This window comes from Cryptomeria japonica, chromosome 11 (assembly GCF_030272615.1).
Source record: "Cryptomeria japonica chromosome 11, Sugi_1.0, whole genome shotgun sequence".
Taxonomy (NCBI): domain Eukaryota; kingdom Viridiplantae; phylum Streptophyta; class Pinopsida; order Cupressales; family Cupressaceae; genus Cryptomeria; species Cryptomeria japonica.
Window position 1 is genome coordinate 165,639,035 of NC_081415.1, and position 18,168 is coordinate 165,657,202.

At 38.9% G+C, this 18,168-nt stretch overlaps 1 protein-coding gene across 1 annotated transcript; it reads left to right on the top strand.

The window, feature by feature from the left end:
* Positions 1-10,047: 10,047 nt before the first annotated feature.
* On the top strand, positions 10,048-15,698 carry LOC131032500 (auxin response factor 10). Its single transcript, XM_057963513.1, has 5 exons — positions 10,048-10,713; positions 10,851-10,959; positions 11,113-12,538; positions 13,928-15,033; positions 15,268-15,698. Exons 3-5 carry the CDS (start codon positions 11,324-11,326, stop codon positions 15,335-15,337), a joined length of 2,391 nt encoding a protein of 796 aa, XP_057819496.1. The 5' UTR covers positions 10,048-10,713; positions 10,851-10,959; positions 11,113-11,323; the 3' UTR covers positions 15,338-15,698.
* Positions 15,699-18,168: the final 2,470 nt, after the last annotated feature.

The window sequence follows — 18,168 nt, forward strand, 5'->3', positions numbered from 1 at the left end:
AAAACCTGGCAAACAAGCGCCTTGTGACACAAAAAAAACTGAAAAATCAAAAAAGTAAAGAAAAATAATTTCGTCCAACGGTGAAAACCACTTCGGTGGCGCCCTGGGCAAGTACCATGGTGAAAACTGGGTCACCAGCACCATGCGTAGAGACTTTGCTCCTCCCTCCTTCAGGATTCTCTTTTATCCTTCACTTTGCACACACTCACAACCTATTCACTCACAATAAGCTTACCCATTCCCATCATGGCTTGTTATTGATCTACCTAAGATTGGTTAGCCATTCATAATAAACCTCCCTTTTCACTTCCTTTCCATCCATAATAAATCAGATCCTATCTATGACTACGACCAATCCTACGTCTAGTGATGGGTGTGGAACTAAGAACATCACATGTTTCGAGGAGTACAGTTTCTTCTAGCTTTCTTCAGTCTATCCGCGCACAATCCGCAATAAAGCAACATTTGCATCGCAGATCCGCAATAAAGTTTCGTCTTCTCCGCAATAAAGTATCAGTTTCATGGATTCAACCAGTTTCAGATGAGACACAGCAGCAACAATGGGCTTCAACAAAATCAAATCTTTCAGCAGACTCAGACAACATATGGTTTGGTGTTAATCTATTCCTTTTTGTGAAAGTGAAGATTGTGACCACAATCAAACATGACTTATACAAGTGACAAGAGACACTAAATTTGAGGACTACAGTGGATGTTGATGTCGAGTCTTGGTTTTCTTTTGATTTTATCTTTTTGGTGACATGTCTTTTAGCTTTTCCAGGATGTCTCTGACTAGAGATGCTATCTCCAGGATGTCTTTGACTAGAAAGGCGAGGATGGGGTATCGTCACCTATTCTATTTGCTGTCTGTGGATTGTCTCTTAGTAATGCTATGACTTGTCCAAGGATATGAGGACACTGTGAGTCTAGTATGAACTGGGGCATTCCTTGTTTGTGACTGTCTTATCTCCATGCAAACAGGTACAATGACTTTCTGGGTCGAACAAATGCCTCGATTGTCATAACCTATTTGCCATAATAAAGCTCAATGATGATAACGCACAAGAAGCTCTTTCACGTTCATATCTTCTGTCTTCCATCCCCCTTTCTTGATTGACCTCCATCGTCCTTCTCAAGTCTGTGTAGCCTGCTATCACATGACTGAGTATAATGACACACCAAAAACACTTGCATTTCATATAGTTTACACCTGCATCACCACATATAAGCATTTCATACATACATATAGATATCACAATTGCATCACATCCTGCATACAACACATGTTAGCACATCTTACATTTCCATCATGTAAATAATCATTTGCATTATCATATTCATTTGCATTACATACATTCACATTTGCATCATGCATCCCATATAAAACATAAAAGAACAAAAATATACTGCATTACATCATAGAAACATCTCATCACATATAGGTACACATGCATATAGCTGCCGCAAAAAAATGAATCATCTCTCATATATAATCAAATGTGTCATGATACAATGATGTCAAAAGAATCATATGGTTACAAAATCACCCGCAGGTGTCTACAATACAAAAATGGTACATATACTGATACAAAGGGGAGCCCTCTATGGCTATGATGAACTCCCTCCCTCGGAGCCGCCTGGCCTCGACGGACGCTGAGCTGTAGAAGGACCCGCTCCAGGATCACCCTGCCTGTCTAGTGGTGGTGGAGGACCCATGACCCCACCACTAGATGCCTGCCTCCTCTGACTCCCTCCTGTAGCCGTCGTTGTCCACGATGGTCTATGGAAGCTCCTCGCCCGCTGATCCGCTGGCACTGCACCATAGTAGAGGTCCCTCTAGTAACCAATCTCCTCTCCGGCTCGCAAGACATATGCGTAGCCTGCCCCTGCGTCCTCTGTCGCCTCCCTCCCTGCCCTCAGAGCTGTCTCAGCCTCAGTATATCGCTGGATAGCCTGGTCCCTCTCCCGCTTAGTGTCCCTGAGCCTGATCCTAAGGCGATCCCTCTCCTGCTCCAACTCCTGGATCTCGTCTGCCTGGCCCTGGCAGATCTCCCTCAGCTCTAGCAGCTCATCCTCCTCGGGATCCCCACCCTCAGCCTCTGCCTGTGGCTCTCCCTCTGCGGGTGCCTGTACCTGTGCCTGCCCCTGTACCTGTCTCGGTGCCTGAACCAGTACCTGTCTCTGTACATGCCTGGGAACCTGCACTTATCTCTGCACCTGTGCCTGTACTGGCACTTGTCCCTGCACCTGTCCTTGTCTAGGTCCCTGTGCTCTAGGATCCTGTGCTGCTGGTACCTGCAGGGGCAATCCACCGCGACCCCTCACCACCACCTAGGCTGGTCCCTCCTGTCCTCCCTCCCTCCGAGGTGCCACCCTCCTCTCCCCCACTACTCCCCTCTGCCTCCGTCGACCTCGGCCTCCATCCCCTCCACCATCATCATCATCATCCCCTCCCACCTCTCCCTCCAGCAACTCTCCGGGATCTGTCAACCATGGAAATGGATGCTCTGCCCAATACGCGGAGTACTCTGCATCCATGCCTGCATCCTCAACCTCCGGCCACATATCCCAGGGTAGTGGCATCATCTCTGTCAGCTGTGTGATGGCCTGATCATACGATAACAATGGCCCGAACTGTGCCTGATCCCTGACTGTACGGGCATACATACCCGAGCCTCGTGGCATCCTCTGGATCCTGCCAAACTGCCTGCCAACCCTATCCACTAGTTGCCTCTCCAATATGTAGGGCGTCCACCCAATCAGATATCTGCTCCTGAAGGTATATGGCAGCTCCACTGCGTCATTCTCCCACTCCTCGCACCCTAGGTACGGCCTCCAGATGACTGTGTCAATATCATCTATCACACGCCTCCAGTGCTCTAACCTGCCAATCCGAGGCTGTGAGGTGATCATATCGTATAGGTGTACAAAGCTCTGTCCATGCCCTCTGCCCCTGAAGTGTATAGGCCGTGTGATAGGTAGATGCTCATATGCCCACACCTGTAGCAGTGTCACTCCGCAACCCAAGCCCACTGATCCATGATAGATGAACTGGTGCAGCTCATAATACAGATGCGCCAGGACGCATGGACCCCATGCATATCTGGTGTGCTCAGTCACCAATGTCTCTAGTGCTCCTCCCCAGCCCACTGCCAACCCCCGTGTCGCTTTGTCTGGACACAAGAATCCACTGATGGCTCCTCCGATCACAGCTGGCAAAGCTAGTCCTGTCGCGGTCATGGTATCCCATGCCACGTGCCCTGCTCTCATCTCCAATCCAGGGTCCTGAAATACCCGTCTCAATGCCTCCCTGTCTCCATCTCGATCGTATGGGATCAACTCTCCATCGATCGGTATGTGTAGTATCCTGTAGACATCCTCGAGGGTCACTGTCATCTCCCCCATCGGCAAGTGGAATGTACATGTCTCAGAGTGCCATCTCTCCGCCAGCGCAGTCAGCAAACCCATGTTTGCCCGAAACTCAGGCACATATAGTACATGTCGGAGGCCCATCTCCTCAATCGCTGCTCTGTCCTCAAATGACAACTTTGGTCGTAATCTCTGTGTAGACGAGAATCTTTCCCGTGACTCTAACATAGGCAGATACTCCTGTAGTCACACAATCAATCATGTCAGTTATCATGGCATTCACAGTTTATTACAAAATGCTACTTGCTATCTAAATGCATATGGTTATCTATCCTAGTGACACTCACTCTTCATCACAAAGTGTTGCTATCTATCCTAGTAGTGCTCCCTGTTCATCACAAAGTACTACGTGTGTGACATTCCTTGTTCATCACAAAGTGTTACTCACATTTCGCACTCCCTGTTCATCACAAAGTGCTGCTCATACTTTGGGTACTCCCTGTTCATCACAAAGTACTCTATCTTGGTGCTCCCTGTTCATCACAAAGTGCCTTGATCTATCCTAGTCTTCCTAGAGGACCTGTTTGAGTGTATCCTCTCAGCAGCATATCCAATCGACAGCGTATGTTCATCACAGAACTGCCGATTTGACCTAGAAGACCAAAACCATGCATTTTGACACACAAACGCGTTTCTAACTCATAAACGCGCCTTTTAACTTCACAAACGCGTCTCTACAACACAGACGCGCTTTCTGAACATAAACGTGCCTACATCATGCACAAACGCGACTTTGGAACCTAAATGCCCCTACAGGACATAAACGCGCCTAAACAACGTAGACGCGGCCGAATCAGGCACAAACGCGATCCCAGATGCATACGCGCCTGGAACCGACACAGACGCGCCTGTTGGACACAGACGCGCCTGGCACCAACACAGACGCGGTTATACGTTTTTGCATTTTTTAATGCCCTATTCCTAGCGCATTTATTGCTACCTACTGAGCATTAATGACAAAAATTGAAATGCGTGAAAGTACGAGGAGGTTTGGTGGTACTTACCGGCTCTCCTACCTCTGCTGACCTCTGGAATCGGCGAACGCGGTCGAATCTGTGTACGAAGGCCATTGCTGCTGACTGCTGCTACTCTTTTCTCGCTCTGCACTGTGATCTCGTAAGGGTGTAGATGACAATGAGGATGTCTTTTGCCCGTGGTCTATCTTATAGCCTATCCTAGCCCTGGCTTTCATTTTTCCGAGTCTGTATTCGTCATCCTGTGACTTTGTCACTTTATTCGGTCAATCCATTCTAGCCTTTCTTTCTTATCAAGAGATTGTCTGCAATCTTTTCAGACATTTTCATCCAATCTCTCGAGGGGGGCATATTATTCCCATTCTGGGGCAACGCTGTATCAGTTCATCTTATCTTCTTTGAAACAACGCGACAAGCCGCATTGTCTCAAAGAGGGGCAAAATGTAGACACTCAAAATTGTCATGTCTAATTAAATAAATATTTTATTTATTTAATTATCTAAGCCTATTTCTTCTATTAATTAAATAAATTTTTATTTATTTAATTAATTCATTTATCCTCTTCTAGCCTCATTTCTCATTTAAATAAATACATTTATTTATTTAAATTACCCTTTCCTAAATTACATAAATATTTTATTTATTTAATTGTCCTATTTCTTCTATTAATTAAATAAATCTTTATTTATTTAATTAATTCATTATCTTTTTCTACACATGACACATGTCATTCATCTCTTAATTCCTACACTACCTACCTCTTTCATTATTTTACTATTTCTTTTACCTACCCTCTAATCCTAGCCGACCTCTCTTTTTTACACCTCTCAATCTTAACCCTCCATTTCATATTGTGTCTTCTATTTAAGAAGATGCTTCCTTCATTGTCAAACCCTAATCACTCATGCTAATGATCACTTGGCTACACTACGATCCTACTTGCAACCACATTCCGTTCTTTGTTGAGCTTTTGTGCATACAAAAATCTAAGAGCAAATATACATCAAGTAAGATCAATGGAGATAGGAGGAATGGAGATCAAAACCCTATTGGACATGTGATTGGTATAATCCTTGTGATTTTGAATTATTTGCATTGTCTTAGGTAATCTTCATATGTTATGGTGGATCTTTGTTCATTGTTAGGCTAGGGTTTAGTGGTTGGATTCATTTAGCCTTTCAATATTGTTGTTATTGTTATCCATTTTCACCATATACAGATACAAACATAGGAGCCAAGAATCATTTGCAAGCAAAATACCTATCACATCAAAGAGATCAAGTAAAGATAATATGCTCCATAACAACCTGAAAATTCTATATTGATTGCACACAAGAATATTGGATATATAATGCAATGAATGAAGAATCCTTATAAAAGGATGAATGAAATCCTAGATGTAATACCCTAATGCTAGATTAAATTAGCTAGTGCCAAGTGTCACAGTCATAATGAATCAGACACCTTAAACTATTATTAGCCTAATTTAATAAAATAAAAAATCACCTAAGTTTAGCTTAAGTAAAAAAGTAATTAAAGGACCTAATTAATAAATAATTAGATTAAGTGTCCTAATTACTCCAACACTTCCCCCTTAAGATTAACTTAGGGATAAGCTAAAGAGCTAAAGATGAATGCAAAATGCATGCACGAATAAGTCCTGACAACAAAGGCTTGATCAGGTAATCATGCACAAACCAATACAAAGCAATGCAATTCTCACAACCAGAGAAAAGGGAAAGCCTAGTGGGAGAAAACTCCTCTCCAAAAGAGAGAAAATAAAATAACTATAATAGTGAAAGAAGGAAAGTAGGATTCAATGTGACCCCCCAAGAGCTGCTTCTGTCACAATAGTACAATGAAGGTCCCCTCATAAGAGAGAGAAAATTAGAACATGAATCTCCCTAATGAAGAAGTAGCTCTTGTGCCAATGATGAATACTTGAAGATAGAACATGATCCACTGCTTGCAAACAACATTTCTCCCCTCAGGAATAAATAAATCCATTGGTGATATGAAAAGCCACTTCCATAAACAGGAAGATGTAGGAATCCAAATCTAAATAGTGTGTGCCTCCAAAATATTCTCATATGTCGCTATGTCCATGAGGAGCATGTTGAATTTTGCAACATAAGCACTTGTAGGATCAAACAACAAACAAGAACACCTTCCAAAAATGAGAGTAGCACAAAAGAATGCCATATTCCTCTAAAGAAATTACAATGCATAATGATTTGCTTTTATATAGAGAGCAAAAAGATTCCCTTAGATTAATTTAGGAGAAATAAAGTGACAGTGTGAGGAGATAAAAAGAGCTCAACTCTAGCTAAACTAGAAACACAATTAAGTGAACTTAAGCAAAAAAGCACAACTAATAGTTAAAATGCTCTAACAACAAAAGGGGTAGAGATGAAGGGAAATTTGAAGAAAGAGTATATAGTTGCCCCCCATATAACACTATGACCTCTCTTGACTTATACATTGAAACCTTATGTGATTATATGCCCTACATATCAATTGAAAAAGTTGCTTATTTCTGAAACATCACCTTAAACATGATCAACATTATGAGTTTGTATTTACATATATAATTATTTGCAGTATATAAAGCAACTTAAACCCTCCTCATCTAACATAGAATGCATTTAAGTCATTTTATACATAAGCATGTCAATTATAAGCTAGAAAAGAGTTATAAATATCAAATAAAGTGGTAAAAATCCTTTCACAAATAATAAGATAGATATAGTGATACAAAGTTCCAATAAAGTGGTGCAAACATTTGCATAAATAAGATCTAGTAAAATGGTGAAAATACTTGATGTAACTTGAACTCGATTAGTCAATTATTATTAATTTTTACAAATGACATCAATTTGAATTAATCAACATCCAATAAGCTAAAGCTTATTAGTCCTCCTATAACATCATGCACACAAATATGTATCATATTTATTATTTTGTAAAAAATAAAAATTGTAAAGTGGCTTGTTTGTTAAGTACAATTGCCTAAAGATCCTTAACCTCATCAATCAGAGTTTAGAGAAGAGGGTTTCCCTCTCCTTTTCAATTAATAGAAATTTTAGAAGTTTTAACCTATTAACATTAGATAATTTCTTCTATTTTCTTATATAAACTTTATGCTTAAATTTTTTAAAACCTTAATTCAATTACTTAATCTTCAAACATCATCAAAATCATTAATTAAAAAACCCTCAATCCTTTTTTTTTAATACAAGAATCACTTAATTTTGACCAAGTTCCTGAATCACTACCATATTGAGTGATATAATTCCTTTAAATCATAAGATTAATCACATTCTTATATTTATCAAATCTTATAAATTCCTTGAATGAGAGAGATTCCAACCAATTTTTTGATTATCCTAATATCAATAATTTTTTTGATTATCCTAATATCATTAAAATTCTTAGATAACTAGAGTTTCTTAATTTCTTATATATCATTGGCACATCTTAATAAAATCCCCACCTCCTAACATCAAGTGAATTCCTAAATCAAATTCCTAAATCCAAGACACCAAATTTAGAAGCTCACTTACTCATGCATCCCTACATGTAAGGAAATTTGGGAAGCCATAATATAAGTGGGAAAATATATTTAACAAAGGTACATCCCCACTTCATGGGGATAATTTGTATGAGAGATACAACTAAACATCTAAATTTTCATAAATGGTTAATGTAATTACAACAACCAATTTTTTATGTACAAAAAGACCAATTAAAGAAACCTTCCAAGGAGATTTGTGGTGCAATATCATGAAAAGCGGTAAAGATGGTAGACCAAGTGTTATGAACATGCGAATAGAGCTAGAGAACCTATTCAAAGGATTCTTTTTTGTTACAAAAGGGGTAGAGATGAAGGGGAAGTTGAAAGAGAAGATAGTTGCTCCCTTATAGCACAATGCCCTCTCTTGACTTATAAATTGAAACCTTATGTGATTATATGCCTTACATATTAATTGAAGAAGATGTTTATTTTTTCCACATCACCTTAAACATCAACATTTAGAATGCGTTTGCATATATAATTATTTGCATTGTATAAATCAACTTAAAGCCACCCAATCTAACATAAAATGCATTTAACCCAATCTATAAATAAACATGTCAATAATAAGATAGATAGAAAGTTATAAAGATCCAATAAAGTGGTAAAAATCCTTGCATAAATAATAAGCCAAATAGAAAGACATAAAGATCCAATAAAGTGGTACAAATCATTATTGAAAATCCTTAAATAAATATTTAGCTAGACAAAAGGTTATTTAAGATCTAATAAAATGGTAAAAAATATTGTGACTTAAACTTTAGTAATCAATTGTTATTGTTTAGACATAATCAATTGTTATTGATTAGACGTAATCAACATCCAAAAAGCTATATCTCACTAGTCCTATAATATCATGCACACAAATATGATAAGTATTTATTTTAAAATTGTAAAGTGGCTTGTCGATTAAGTACAAGTACCTAAAGATCCTTAGTCTCATCCATCTCCTTTTCTTAATAATCTTGGCAGATTTCCCTCTCCCTTTCAATCAATAAAAATCCTACAACTTTTAGCCTCTTAACATTAGATAAATTCTTCTATTTCCTTATATAGTTTTTATGCTTAAATACTTTCAAGACCTTATTTCTTATGTGATCTTCCAAACCTTATCACAATCTTTAATCTGAAAACCATCAATCCTCTTTTTGTTAGTTCAAGAATCACATAATTTTGATCAAATTCCTCAATCTCTACCATACCATATTGAGTTATTCAACCTCACAACTTTTACTTAATTTTGATCGAATTTTAGCCTCTTAACACTAGACAAATTCTTCTATTTCCTTATATAGATTGTATGCTTAAAAACTTTCAAAACCTTATTTCTTACATGGTCATCAAAACCTTATCACAACCTTTAATTCGAATACCCTCAATCTTATTTTTGTTAGTTCAAGAATCACATAATTTTGATCAAGTTCCTCAATCATCACCATACCATATTGAGTTATTCAATCTCACAACTCGCATAATTTTGATTAAATTCTTTAATCACTACCATCACAAACTTTGATAGAATTCTTGAATTCCTAATATCATAATTTTGATCAAATTCTTCAATCACTACCATATCGAATTATTTCAATCTCACAAACTTTGATGAAATTCCTACAACTCCTAATATCAATTGAATTCTTATATTTATCAAATCAAATTTCTGATTATCCTAATATCAAAAGAGTTCTTAGATAACTAGAGTTCTTCTATCACTTTGCATAATCTTGATGCAACTTGAGCTCCTAACATTAAGTGATTTCCTAAATCAAGACACCAGTTTGAGAAGCCACACATACTCATGCATCCCTACAAGTTCGCTCATTTGTCCCCAAAAAGATGCATTCAACACAAACCCTCAAAACAAGGCCTAAACCTCCTCCACACCCCACGTGGGTCCAAAAAACCAAAAACACAAAAACAAAACACAAGAAAAGAAAAACTTACAACAAAAAAAACAACATCCAAACTTCCTAACCTAACCACAGTAAAGCCCCTCCGAACTTAACCATGGTTGGCGACCGCACGGGACGTCAGGTTAAACCGGCGGTTGGGATGCCGTGTCGGAGGCTGACCGCCAAAAGGCTCGCTCTTTCATAATTCCATTGCCCTGTGATTGTAACTTCTACTTCAATCTCCACATCTCAACATCCTGATTACGGGTTTTAACCTCGGTGGATCACATTCTCTCGTCAGCAGCTACAAAAAGAGCCTGGTTTCGCCCAATTCAATGAATTCTGTCGATCTCCAGCGCACCCAGAAAGGAAAAATCAGTTTTTCAGACAACCAATTTTGTGTATATCCCTGGGATACATACAGGTTGTGTCCATTCTTACCCCTGTTCGTCTAATTTGCCCAATTTCTGTCTCAACAAGACTTGGTTGGATTAATATGTGCAGCACTTTTGTGTCTATATACAAAGATTACACAGTGAGCGTCTATCTTGCCGTTGTAGTGTCACCCACAAGAGAACCTATTCACTATCACAGTGATGCACAGCCTGTTCTGTAATATATACACACAATAAGTATACGCACTGTCTCTGTTTGGCCTAATTCCCACATTTTCCACATACCCAGAAGAGGGATTCAGATTTTGTTGTATTATTCCATGGAGACGCTGAGAGAGATTATACATCGTAAGTATCCAATCGGCGTTTAGTTCCCCTAATTTCTTGAGCACCCACTTCTTTGGATTTATATATGCAGCACTGGAGGCCCCTGTTCGAAGATATACACAGTAAGTATGTAAAGTAGTTCTGTTCGGTCCAAAATTTCCGACTTCTAGGTCACCCAAAAGAGGATTCAAGATTTTCTTGAAGCCTTAGGAGATATGCACTGCTTATCTGTACTAATCAGGGTTTTTGTACATTGTAGGGAAAAAAGGGAGGAGGAGAACGATTGCAGGCCTCGCTTTGCTTACATGATATGGGCTCCAAAGGCTTGAAATACCAATCCTTGAATATATACTCATAGGAGATACAAAGTAAGTATTTGAACTAGTCCAGTTTACCTGAATTCCCTCAACTTCTAGAACGCCGGCAAGAAGATCAAGACTCTGTTGAATGCATATATGGTGCAACCGGCCGAGGATATATACAATGAGTATCTCCACTAATCAGGGTTTTGTACATTGTAGGAACAAAAGGGAGGAGTGCTGACCCGGCTTTCAATATATGAAATGGCTTACCAAGATTTGAAATCTGAATCTTTGGATACATACACATAGCTGGGCCTTACGGCTGAGTTTACTTCAGAAATCCCAGAAATCTGGAAGAAATTTGAAAGGCCAATTTTGTGGCTGGTGTTGAAATCTAAATTTTTGACATATAGAGTGTTATAAAGTGGCTATGCCTTTGCCATGCACAATGAATGGGCCAAGGATTACGGGAATGGATTCAGCCTATGGTTTGAGTGTGCAGCACAGGGGAGCAGATGATGGGAGCCCAGGTCTGGATTCCCAGCTCTGGCATGCCTGTGCTGGAGGCATGGTGCAGATGCCATCAGTGAATGCAAGGGTCTACTATTTCCCACAGGGACAGGCTGAACACTCAGCCACCAATGTGGATTTCCCGGCTAGTCTCAGGGCCAACCCTGCAATCCTCTGCAGGGTCATTAATGTCAAGTACATGGCGGATACAGAGACAGATGAGGTATATTCAAGAATCAGACTGGTGCCCATCAAGCCCAATGAGGTCTTTGAGGATTGCAACAATGAGGAGAGCGAAAACAATACATCTGCCACAGAGAAGCCCGTGTCTTTTGCCAAAACTTTGACACAGTCTGATGCCAACAATGGTGGTGGATTCAGTGTCCCCAGGTACTGTGCAGAGACCATTTTTCCCAGGTTAGATTACTCCACAGACCCCCCTGTGCAGACAGTCTTGGCAAAGGATGTTCATGGTGAGGTATGGAAGTTTAGGCATATATACAGGGGTACTCCTAGGAGGCATCTGCTGACTACTGGATGGAGCACTTTTGTGAATCAGAAGAAGCTTGTAGCAGGGGATTCAATTGTGTTTCTGAGGAGTCTCAATGGGGAGCTGTGTGTGGGGGTTAGGAGGTCCACACGGAGTACAGGTGGAGGTGACTCGTCTGCCTGGCACCTGACCGGTCAGCAGCAGCAGAATGGTTTATACGGGAGTACAGGCTGTGCGTCTCCCTATAGGAGTAGCTCTAGATGGGAGGTTAAAGGGGGCGATAATTTTTCTGCTGCTTTCTTTGGTGGTGGAGGAGACAAGGGTACTGGTAATGGGAATTCAAATGGGTTTGCCAGGAATAGGGGTAAGGTCAGTGCCAAGTCTGTGATTGAGTCTGCCACATTGGCTGCTTCTGGGCAGCCCTTTGAGGTCGTGTATTACCCAAGGGCTAGTACACCCGAGTTCTGTGTCAAGGCGCAAGCTGTTGACAATTCTTTGCGGATCCAGTGGTCTGCAGGTATGCGTTTTAAGATGGCCTTTGAGACCGAGGATTCTTCTAGGATCAGTTGGTTCATGGGCACCATTTCGTCGGTTCAATTTGCTGATCCGATTCACTGGCCTAACTCTCCATGGCGGCTTTTACAGGTATTGATACTTGAGATGTTACAAATTTGAATCTTGGGTCTGTCTGCTTTTCTCTTTGCTTCTTCAGAAATTCCCTCTTTTCAGATTGCTCTTTGATTCTTCGAAACATGGATTTAATTAGACAGGAACTCATAAATAACTCTGAATATGTAGATATGGGTCCCTAACCAAAAGATGAAGCGTTTGTTTTCAAATCTAAGATTGGCATTTGCATGGTTTTAATGACTCGTGCCTTTTTGTTCTCAACGAAGTCATGCTTGGTTATGGGATTTTATGTAGGGATTCCTATTTGACCTGGTTTTAGATTGCCTTCCTATTCTGCTTTTGCTTGTTTGGCACATGGGCCTACATTTTTCTGTGGTTTGGTTCTTGATGTTCCACACGAGGAGCTTATGGGAGTGTGATCTGCTTGATTATAGGAGATCTCTGTCATGTCATGTGTGTTTCCTCAAAAAAAACTTCCTCTGTTAAGTCTTCCATCGTGGCTTTCGTAACTGAATTTTTGTGTTTATGGCGATAGTGTGGGGCTTCTGTACATGATTGAAGATTTTCCTTCGGTTATTGTCAGTTGCTTAGGTTTTGTACATGTTTTTAGAGCCATTGAGCATCTGTGCTTTTCATTTGCTAGAAATGGCAAAAATCCTTTTTTTGTTTGAATCATTGTCAGTAGTTCTAGAGCATAATTACCTGGTGTGCAGCTGCTTTCTAGTTTGTGCTGAAAAGAAGAGAAATATGGGAGATGAGAAGACCTCACTTGTCTAATCATTTCACTAATGTCAAAATGTGCATCAGTTTGATATACTTTTGCTGTGTTTTCAATGCAGTTAGATGTTGAATGGATAATGTGATAGTTGATTGCAATCCTTTTGTATCAAGAGTCAGAATTTGAAGAAAGGTTCAACCTCTTTCATGAAGGGCTTTCCAAGACAGATTATAGTTTGTATGACTTACATGCAATCTGACACTACATATGTTAGTTTTTGCTTGATTTAGCATCTGAAGCAGAGTTCTGTTTCACTTAATGAATTTTCTCTTTGGTGTCATATAAATTGAGAGTTTGTAAGGTTTTTAAATTCTCTCTTATGTGCAATGCTGCAAAGTGTTAGAATGAATTTCTTTGTTGTCCAACATTTTTGATGGCATCCATCAACAATGTGAAAGTGTAAGGGCCAAATTCTGCTTCCTTTATCTTGTCTAGTATAGGGTGCTTATATATTCCACATTTTCAGGTTTCTTGATAAGTCTCTTATTCTCTAACCTCCTTGCAGATTGTGAAAATTTATTGTTTTTAATTTTCAGGAATACAGATGATTTAGCTTAGATTTGTCATGCATCAATGATTTTTCAATTCTAGCCGTTTCTAAATTATGGGATGACATTGTGATCTAGGTAACATGGGATGAGCCAGATTTGCTACAGAATGTGAAGCGAGTGAGTCCATGGCTGGTTGAAGTTGTTTCTAACATGCCTCCAATCCAATTGTCACCTTTCACGTTACCCAAGAAGAAGCTTCGAGTTAGTCAGCATCCAGAGTTTCAATTTGAGGGGCAGGGAATTATTGGAGGACTTCAAATGGCTACACTTACCAATAATATGCTAGGGCAGATTAACCCTTGGCATGGTCTTTCAGAAAATGTTCCTGCAGGCATGCAGGGAGCCAGGCATGGTCATATATACGGGATTGCTTTGTCAGACTTACGTCCCAACAAAGTCCAATCTGGGTTGTTCTTAGATAATCTACACCATCATGAGCAAGGGACGATATCGACCTTATCGAATCCTGTCTCCACAGAGCTTAACATTGGGAGCTTCTCCCAGTTTGATCGCTCTAGTGTGCAGGACAACCTCTCATGTTTGTTAACAGTGGGCAATTCATCTCCAAGTGAACAGAAAACAACCAATGGGAAGGCTGGTAGCTCAACCACAAGGAGTGCACCATTTCTGCTCTTTGGGAAAGCTATTCACCCCGAACAGTCTTCCAAATCTCCACAGCAACAGCAATCAGGAGTTAGTTCGTCTGATGGCCCAGGTCATCAGACAGTGAATGACATTGGGTCACCAGGGCTCACAAGCAATAGCTCAACAGATGGAAATCCAGAAGCTTTAGATAAATCACAAAGAGCGATGACTGTTAGGTCAGATGTTTCCAAACTCTCGGAAAATTCTGGATTAAGACTCTCTCATGGGGATACCTTTGATTCTGCTGTTAACAATGGCCTTGTTAGCCATGCATGGTTCAAAGATCAAACATCAATGCTAACATTAGAAAAATGTAATGGAGGAAAGACAGCTGAAGACGGCATTGTACACTGTAAAGTGTTTATGGAGTCTGAAGATGTCGGTAGAACCCTTGATCTGTCACTCTTTAGTACTTACGATCAGCTCTTTAACAGGCTAGCAAATATGTTTGGCATAGAAGAGTCCGACCTAGCAAATCGTGTTCTTTACAAAGATACTACTGGTACCGTAAGGCATACTGGGGATGAACCATACAGGTATTTCTTTTGTCATCCATCTTGACTACGTATATATGTTCCTGGGACAGAGTTTCCAGTGTTATTTGGATGCAAGAAGTAATGCAAAGTAATAAAATTTTGAACACTAGCTCTGTTGTGCCATTTATTTTAGATGATTATTTTCTTAGATTAATTTTAGATGTTGAGAAATTTAAATAGGCAAGCTTTAGTAGGATAAACCTTGAATATTAACAATCTTTTCACTGGATACAGGGAGTTTATGAAGACTGTAAGGAGGCTTACAATCTTATCTGACTCTGGCAGCGACAATGTCGGAAGCTAATGGTTTATAGGCATTCTGCTTTATGTTTTGGCATCAAAGCGTATGAGGAAGCTGTGCAAATCAATACTTTGCTTGCACGGATGAATATATTTTATATCATACACTATAATATCTTATCATGGAACAAAGGAAAGTTTTCCAAAACATACATGTTTTTTAAAAATCCAGTTTCTGTTTTTATGTACAGTGAATGTCTTCTAGAGGCATTGAACTCCCAGGCTGTTGTCTTTTATTAACATTTCTGTTGACATTTTGAGGCTATCAGTTGTCCTCTATCAGTCAGATGGATGATTGGCTGAAATGATATGTTCTATTTTCTCACATTGAAAGGTTCAAAGAATGAAATGATTTGTTGGTCTAATTTAATTTTGTTTTGCAATTCTATGCTATTTGGCAAGAAAGTACTATTTACATTACTATGGTTAATCAGACGAGAGTTCTAGGAAAGTATTGTTAAAAATAACTTTTTAACTAATGGGGATGGAATTATATCATGAAAATCTGAAAGCGTTTGTGGATGATCAAACATCAGTAACTTCAAGTCCTTTCATTGGGTTTCAACATTTCAAGCAAGTTTAAACTGATTCTCTGCCGATTTTCTGTAGGAATTGTTGATGCATGCCATAAGGGTATTTATTGTTTTTTGCTGTGGTTGGTTGCAAACTGACTGCCGAATGGATAAATTACGGACAAAATTTTGCCATCGGAGATTTGTGCTTTTACATGCTTAAGAATGGCATACGGTTGTGGTTTTAGTAACGTTTGACATTTATAACTCTTAATGGGTGGAGCTGGCAACAGATCTATGAATTTCAATTTGGCGAAGTTAACATGTTGCATTTGGTGGCTTGACCTATATCAGTATACTGTTGCAAAGTTTTTAGTCTAAATCTTTACTTCCATCCTCAAGTGATTTTCCGGTGGTTAAAATGACTTATCTTGAAGACATTCATGTATTTCATAATTTTGATGTCCTTTTCCATTGACTTGGGCATCCAAGGCAGGGCCATTACTGCTGTTGTAATGTGGGAATGTTCACTGTATTTTCTTTTACCATCTAACTAGGTACAGTTAAATCAACTGAGACATTTTTCTGGTCTTCTGCACATTTATTACTCTTTAAGGTTAGAGCTCAATTGGGTTTTGTACTAACATGTAGTTAAATGCTAGATAATAAATGACACATCTAATTTCTATTGTTGATGGGAAAGAGAGGTTTTGAGGGACAGGATATCTGGTAAATATGAGCTGCACAAAGTTGTTTTTCACAAGTATGAACAAAACTTATTTGTTGTGCTGTTTTCTAAACAGTTTTAAACAAAAATTCTTTGACAGGCCCTTATTTGGTAATTACTTTGGTGTCTGCAGATATGTGAGTAGTTGGCCTGAGATGGATTCCAGTTCCAAGTATTCAATTTATAAAAAACCCAACACGTAAATGGAAATTTGTCTAAATGTTACTGTCATTGAATTTTCAAATTATTCAAGTTTAAAAGTTTGTACATTGTAAGGAGGAATCGTTCTCTGAATATTCTTGCACGCCCTTATCTCAATATGTGGGAATCAAAAAAAGTTTGGAGGGTGCAGATGCATTTTTCTCTAAAAAACATAATAATGTCTGTTTGGAAAGGTGAAAGGTGGGTCTGGGGTTCCCTGCCGTATCCAATAATAAAGGACATTTTGGTAGTGGAAGTTGACAAATTGAAGATGACCCAAAGCAATAACTTTCATGGTGGACCTTTAGAGAATTACAAGTACATACAAACAGTAATTACATTGTAAATTTCATTTTGTTTATGGATGATCATCTTTGCAAGTGAAACTCGAAACTCATGGACCAGTAGAATTGTGTACATATACTATGTATATACACACAAACAGTAAAATCACTAATTACATTGGAAATTTCATTTTGTTTATGGATGATCATCTTTGCAAGTGAAACTCATGGACCAGTAGAATTGTGTACATATACTATGTATATACACACAAACAGTAAAATCACATTGCAAATTACACCCTGTTTATGGATGATCATCTTTGCAAGTGAAAATCATGGACCAATAGAATTTTGTGTATATACATTATGTACATACAGGCCCACTTTAACGTATCTTTTCACATTGTAAATTACACTGTTTATGGATGTTCAAGTGAAACTCATGGACCAATAGAATTGTGTACATATAATATGTATATACACAAACACTAATCACATTGCAAATTACACTTTGTTTATGGATGATCATCTTTGCAAGCGAAAATCATGAACCAATAGAATTTTTGTATGTACATTATTTACATACGGGCCCACTTTAACATATCTTCACATTGTAAATTACACAGTTTATGGATGATCATCTTTGCACTAAAACTCTGGAAATTTCACTGTTTATGGATGTTCATCTTTGCAAGTGAAACTCATGGACCAATAGAATTGTGTACATATAATATGTATATACACACAAACACTAATCACATTGCAAATTACACTTTGTTTATGGATGAGCAATTTGCTAGTGAAACTCCTGGACCAATAGAATTTTGTGTGTATATACATTTTGTACATACAGACCACTGTAACTGTAACATATGTTTTGTCAAACTTTATTATGGTTTTGTTCCAGTGGGCCCACCATTTTGTGGTTTTGTTCCAGTGGGCCCACCATTTATTGGTTATCATTTTGATTGCAGCTGGAGTCTCCATGTTGCTAATCTCTTTTTATAAATAGATTTAAATCTACAGATTTAGGAAATCCAACAAAGAGGATAACGAGCTTATGGTGGCTTGTTAAAAGCAATTTGAGGCTATTTTTGTTGAGGTGGTTAGA